The following is a 6,752-nucleotide window of genomic DNA, read 5'->3' on the forward strand; positions in this document are numbered from 1 at the left end:
TAGTGATTTTATTATGTTTCATTTTACATATAATGTCTTTGTATATATATTGGATTATATCTTTTATTACTTCATGACTCATTACATATGTGTATGTATATATATATATGTTTGTTCTACCTTACCTTAATTTCTATCCTTTGTGATTCCCTGCGTTATATCTTCTCAGTGGCTTGCTTTCTTTCTTTGGTATTATGTGTTACAAATGTTACGATTTTGTTGTTTTGAGGCATGCCTCCTAAGAGAATTAGGGCTGTTCCTGAAGGCCTTGATTCTTCGTCCCCATCTTCTGGTTCCCAGCACCAGGCTGCATCTGGTAGCCTTCTTCGTTCTTTTTTATTTAATTTTTCCCTTCCATTTTTTGCAGACTCTTCTTTTGCACTGCCCGTCGTACGTGCTGCGCTAGGACCCTTTTTTCCCCTTTTTGTACTGGTTCCTTTTCATTGATCTTATTATTTCTTATCACTTCTTATTCTTTGGCTGACTAAACTATAGGCTCCCATTTCTATCCTATTGTTTCACGTTCTGAGTCTAACAAAAACCGTGCGAAGAGAATGCGATTGAACAAGGAAAAGGCTGCCATAAGGCAAGGTTCGTGCCCTATGTGCATGCCTGTTATGTCCTTGCACATGGCTCTGCTCAGAGTTCCCCATTTTAATTCGATACATTATAGGTTCGATTCCTCGGGGGCCATGTATGGATCCCGTATTTTCATTTCCTGAGGAATTCGTTGACATGTTGAAAGGTATAGTTTTGTTTATTCCTATTGTTTTGTTTGGTTCCTTTTTTTCCGACCCACCTGTTTAGCCTTTTTATATTTGCTTGCATTGTTCCTATGTTTTGCTATTATTGTACTACAGTGACATATAAGGATCGTTCTTACTATGGTGGACCCGATTATGTTTGCGATAACTGTTCGGCGATTTTCTGGTATCAAGAAAGAATTGAGAGTCAAAGCTCAATCGGTCAACGTCGAATAGTTTACAAGAACTGCTGTCGTGCCGGAAGAGTATCGTTGCCTATACATAGACCTTTTCCACCGCCATTACAAGACTTGATTCGTTTTAATGGTGGTCCTCGATCAAATGCTTTTATACGGCTCATCCGTCAGTACAATTCTCTGTTTGCCTTCACTTCTCTTGGAGTTGATGTTGATAGATCTATCAATACTGGTAATGGCCCTTATGTTTTCCGCATCAATGGTGTCGTTCATCATCGTATTGGTTCTTTAATCCCAGTTGTTGGCAGTCGTCCTGAGTATGCACAGCTGTACATCTATGACACTGTTAACAAATTGCATAATAGATTGAACATATTCTTTGCAGAAGAGGGTGATAAACCTGATCCTCAAATCGTTTCTGAGCTTACTAATATGCTGAATAGGATCAATCCATTGGTAAAGAAGTTTCGAATGGCAAGAGATAGGCTGATATCTCCTAATGCACCTGATATTGCTATTAAACTTATCGGCTCTGTAAAAAACCATGGTGATATATACTCCCTTCCAACTACTTCTGAATTAGCAGGATTATTAATTGGTGGTTCTTCTGCTAATACTTCTACTTTCGATATTGTTGTCGAAGCTCAATCCTCACATTTCAAGCACATTCCTGCAATCCATCCAGCGCTCATGTCTTTACAGTATCCTCTATTGTTTCCGTATGGCGACAAAGGTTTTCATACTGATATCAAGTTGAAGGCAGTCGATTCAGAAGCTCTTGGGTCTCGTGAGACCGTTTCTATGATGGAATTCTATTGTTATTATATGCATTATCGTAAGCATGAGCCTAATCCAGCCATTTGCTCTGGTCGGCTTTCCCAACAATTTGGTGTCAATGCTTATTCTTGTGTTGAAGCAAACCGCCTTTCTTTTCATTTCTTTAATCAGGACCTCCTTCGAAGTGAAACATATCAAGGAATTTCAGATGCTATATGTCATGGTGCATCCACAGGAAAGGATGTTGGAATTCAGAAGATGTTGCCTACTAGCTTCATTGGTAGTAAAAGGTACATGCAGTAGAATTATCATGATTGCATTGCTATTTGCCGTGTATATGGACCACCTAATAAATTCACCACATTTACTTGCAATTCAAAATGGCCTGAGATTATCGAGGCTATTCGATTTGAGCCAGGACAGAAACCATGTGATAGATCAGACATGATAATGCGTGTCTTCCACATTAAACTTCATGAATATCTAGATGATATTAAGGAAGGCCGTATCTTCGGCCCTATACGTGCAAGTTACTTTGTTTACTCTAATTATTGCATTATGTATTCCTGTTTGTTCTATATACCTCTTCTTATTCTTAAATTAGCTTGACATTTATCTAAATGATATTATGTTTACTCTGTTATGTTTGTAGTTGTGCATACTAATGAATTCCAAAAGCGTGGCCTTCTACATTCTCATAATCTTGTGTGGCAGTGTAACAATGAACGAGAGCGATCCATTGCTGATGTTGATCGTTATATCTCTGTTGAACTGCCTGATCAAAACCTCGACCCATTAGGATTTTCTTTAGTCCAGGAATTTATGATTCATGGTCCTTGTGGTGCTTCTAATCCAAATTCTCCATGTATGACTGATGGTAAATGTTCCAAAAGATATCCCATAGATTTCCAGACTACCTTTGATCAAGATGGGTATCCTATTTATTGTCGCAGAAATAATGGGGCCAAAGTATGGAAACACAATATTCAACTTGATAATCGTTGGATTGTGCCGCATAATCTTGATGTTCTGAAGAAGTACGAGGCTCATATCAATGTCGAAGAATGTAATCAGTCATACTTAGTGAAGTATCTATTCAAGTACTGCAACAAAGGCTTTGATTGTGCAAAGGTTGCTTTTAAGAAAATCACTCCCTATTCTGATCAACATACAGACAATAGTGAAGGCATTGATGAAATAGCAGAATATATAAGATCAAGATATTTATCCTGTTGTGAAGCCACTTGGAGGTTGTTTGGATTTGAAATTCATGGTAAATTCCCTCCGGTTGAACACCTCTGTATTCACCTTCCTGGAATGAACTTTGTTACTGTGCATGAAAACACGGCCTTGCAAGGAATCATTGATGACCTTGTCTCTCAGAAGAGCATGTTAACTGAGTGGTTCACTACAAATCGTCGGTATCCAACAGCTCGCAGTCTGACCTATTGTGCCTTTCCCTCCAAATACACATGGGATTCTAATAATAACCTGTGGAAAGCAAGGAAAAGAGGCACCAAGATCGGTAGACTACGCTATGTCCATCCTACCACTGATGAAACTTTTTATCTTCGTATGCTTTTGATGGTTGTTCGTGGTGCCATGAGTTATGAAGATGTCAGGTCATATCAAGGCATTGTTTATACAACATATCGTGAGGCATGCCAAGCTCGAGGATTGATAGGTGATGATACTGAGTGGGCATGTTTATTTGATGAGGTAGTACTTTGGGCTACATCATACCAGCTTAGGAACCTGTTTATGACAGTATTAGTATATTGTGAGGTTGGCAATGTAAGATCTCTCTTCGATAGATACTGGAAGTATATGACAGATGATCTAGCATACAAACTCAAACTAGCTCTTCAAACCCCATGTTATGTCATCTCTGATGATGCTTTGCAATCCAGTTTGATAAAGGAATTATCACAAATGTTCTCCAACAACGACCTATCCATAGCATCTTATGATCTTCCTGTCCCTACAGATAATTCTAACAGTAGCTGATTCTGGAAGAAATGAGCTATGATAGGGTCAAGCTTCGTCATGAATCTGAAGAATTCTCAACTGCTTTGAATTCTGATAAAAAAAATCATCTATGATACTGTTATGCATGCTATTTCACACAATGAATCGTTTCTTTATTTTGTCTCTGGCCATGGTGGAACTGGAAAGACATTCCTTTGGAATGCTATTCTTGTAACTTTGAGATCCAATGGACATATTGTTCTTGTTGTTGCATCATGTGGTGTCGCTTCCCTTCTGCTTCCTGGAGGGCGTACTGCTCATTCACGGTTTAAAATTCCTTTGGATATTCATGAGGGTAGTTTGTGTGGCATTGGAAGGGGCTCCATACTCTCTGCACTTATACAAAAAGCCTCTATGATTATATGGGATGAAGCACCTATGGCTCACAAATATTGCTTCGAGGCGGTAGATCAGACGTTCCGAGATATATTGTCTATAGAAAATATGCATAATGCATGCAAGCCATTCGGTGGGAAACCAATATTGCTCGGTGGTGACTTTAGGTAGGTTCTGCCTGTTATTGAAGGGGGAGATAAATCTGAAATGCTCAAAGCTTCTTTATTAGGTTCCTACTTATGGAACAGTGTTAAAGTCTTACGCCTCTCCATAAACATGAGACTGGCCAATCCTTCCCTTTCTTCAGAAGAAAAAACTGAGATGGAATCCTTTGCACAGTGGGTCCTGGCCGTCGGTGAAGGCCAACTAAAACCCATCATGAGGAATGGTGAGACAACAAAGAATTGGATAAATATTCCTGATGATCTTCTATTGAGGCCATGTGGTATTAAAATACCAGCTATCATTGAATGGATATATGCCGATTTTCAACTGTTCTATTCCTCAGTTGCATATTTAGCTGAAAGATGCATTGTCTGTCCACTCAATTCTATTGTTGATGAAGTTAATGCATTGATGACAGAAAAAGTGCCTGGCCTAGCTCGAGATTATTTCAGCTTTGACAGTATTGCCAATTCATCTGAGCAGCCCTCTGACTATGAAATGCTTTACCCACCTGAGTTCTTGAATTCAATTATAATTAATAATTTCCCACACCATCACCTTAGCCTCAAGATTAATGTGCCTATTGTTCTCCTCGGAAACATTAATCAGTCAATTGGCCTATGCAATGGCACACGTTTACTCATCGAAAGGCTAGGTGATCATGTCTTAGAAGCTCGGATCATGACTGGGAATCATATAGATGACAAAGTATGCATACCTCGCGTTGTCTTAAATGGTACAAGTCCAAAGTGGCCTTTCACATTGCAGCGCCGTCAGTTCCCAGTCAGAGTATGCTACACTATGACAATAGACATTATGAACAGTTGGGGTCTACCTTCGCGAGCCAGTCTTTACCCATGGTCAACTCTATGTTGCTATTTCTAGAGTGAGCTCAAGGAAAGGTCTAAGAATGCTAATAGAAGATGATGATGGAGAGCCGACATCAACAACCAAAAACATTGTCTATGAAGAAGTCCTTAAATATGTCTAGCTTTATTTTGATAAGGCTTTTTTTTATCATTCCTGATGTTTTTTTTGTTCAGCAAAATTCCTACCTTTATTATTGTCACAGCTTTTGCAACCCTTCAATATATGCAAAGTTCTTCTGCAAGTTGTCCTGTTTCCTATATATTGCTCTTATATTCTAACTTCATTTGATCGTTCTTTTTGTGTTTCTCTGTTTCTCTGGTTTTTTGTCTGGTATATCTTTCAGCTCTAAATTTAGTGTTCTTTGAATACTTCTGTTCATCTTTTCTTTACCTTGCTCTGTTTATTGATTCTATTCAAAGAACTAGGCATCCTTTCGACTTTTCCATTCGTATTACCTTCTATTGTTAGAATTAACTTCATTCCTGTTTATATATCAATCCACTCATATTTTTTAATCCTTCACTTATCGATTAACACATTATGGTTCTTTGCTTAGGTTTCTATTTTATATGTGCAGAATGCAATATTCACTTCTCAAAGAAGTGACAGCCGATTCACATCAATGGCAAGTCAGAACAAGGGTAGTTCGATTCTCTGAATATGTCGACAAAGCTGAACCGACTAAAATCCTAAGACTTGATCTGGTACTTCTTGATGAATAGGTGACTAAATTTCCTTCTCATAATTTTTAGGGTTTTACTGCTGCCTTATCTATGTTACTCAATAATATTACAGGGAACTGCCATGGAAGGTCAGATCCCACAAAATTGGGTTCAACAATTTAAACCTCTTCTAAAAGAAAACTGTGTTTACTACATCTAATATTTTCAAGTACGACCTACCCGCACAATGTATCGCCCCGTTGATCATGAATACATGATGCGATTCACAAAGTATACAAGAGTGACTCAAGTAAATCCTCTCCCACCCACATTTCCAATGTATGCATGTAAAATAGCATCGTTCAATGAACTTCGTGAAAGAATAGGTGTGCAGGAATTTTCATCAGGTATTGATTGATACAATATTTCCTCATATTCATATTTTATTCATCAACATCATTCTGATTCTTCTTTTTCCTGTCATTTCATACTTTGAATTATTTTCCAAAGTACAAACTTATTTGACTTGATTTTTTACTACTATTATTACATTATGCAATACAGATGCTATTGGGATTTTTGAAGGCTGCAAACATGTGATGCAACAAAACACAAAGAACGGTGTTAAAGCACTACGCAACATTTACATATCAGATGGGAGGTGCCTTCTAAATAAATATTATATCATTTTCCTACTATAATCATCCATATATCAAACCTAGCAATCGACTCTGCAATTCGTCTTTAATTTTTTCTTTTGTTCATCCTTTTTCTAATTATATTCTTTAGAGAAACTGTACGTGTTGCATTATGGAACCACCATGCCTATAACTTCAATGATGAGCAATATATGGAAATGGCTAAAACCAAATCATTGGTTTTCCTATTTGTTGCTGTAACATGTACATGGCATGAAGGTAAATATGACCTTTCTATATTCACACAGAGTATTCCTTGCTCAGCGTCTAATCCAA

The 6,752-nt window shown here is 37.8% G+C and overlaps 1 protein-coding gene across 1 annotated transcript; it reads left to right on the forward strand.

The window, feature by feature from the left end:
* The first annotated feature begins 735 nt into the window (after positions 1-735).
* On the forward strand, positions 736-2,020 carry LOC133917906 (uncharacterized). The gene is made up of 2 exons (XM_062361728.1): positions 736-745; positions 861-2,020. Exons 1-2 carry the CDS (start codon positions 736-738, stop codon positions 2,018-2,020), a joined length of 1,170 nt encoding a protein of 389 aa, XP_062217712.1.
* The last annotated feature ends 4,732 nt before the right edge of the window (positions 2,021-6,752 follow it).

This window comes from Phragmites australis, chromosome 5 (genome assembly GCF_958298935.1).
Source record: "Phragmites australis chromosome 5, lpPhrAust1.1, whole genome shotgun sequence".
Classification (NCBI taxonomy): domain Eukaryota; kingdom Viridiplantae; phylum Streptophyta; class Magnoliopsida; order Poales; family Poaceae; genus Phragmites; species Phragmites australis.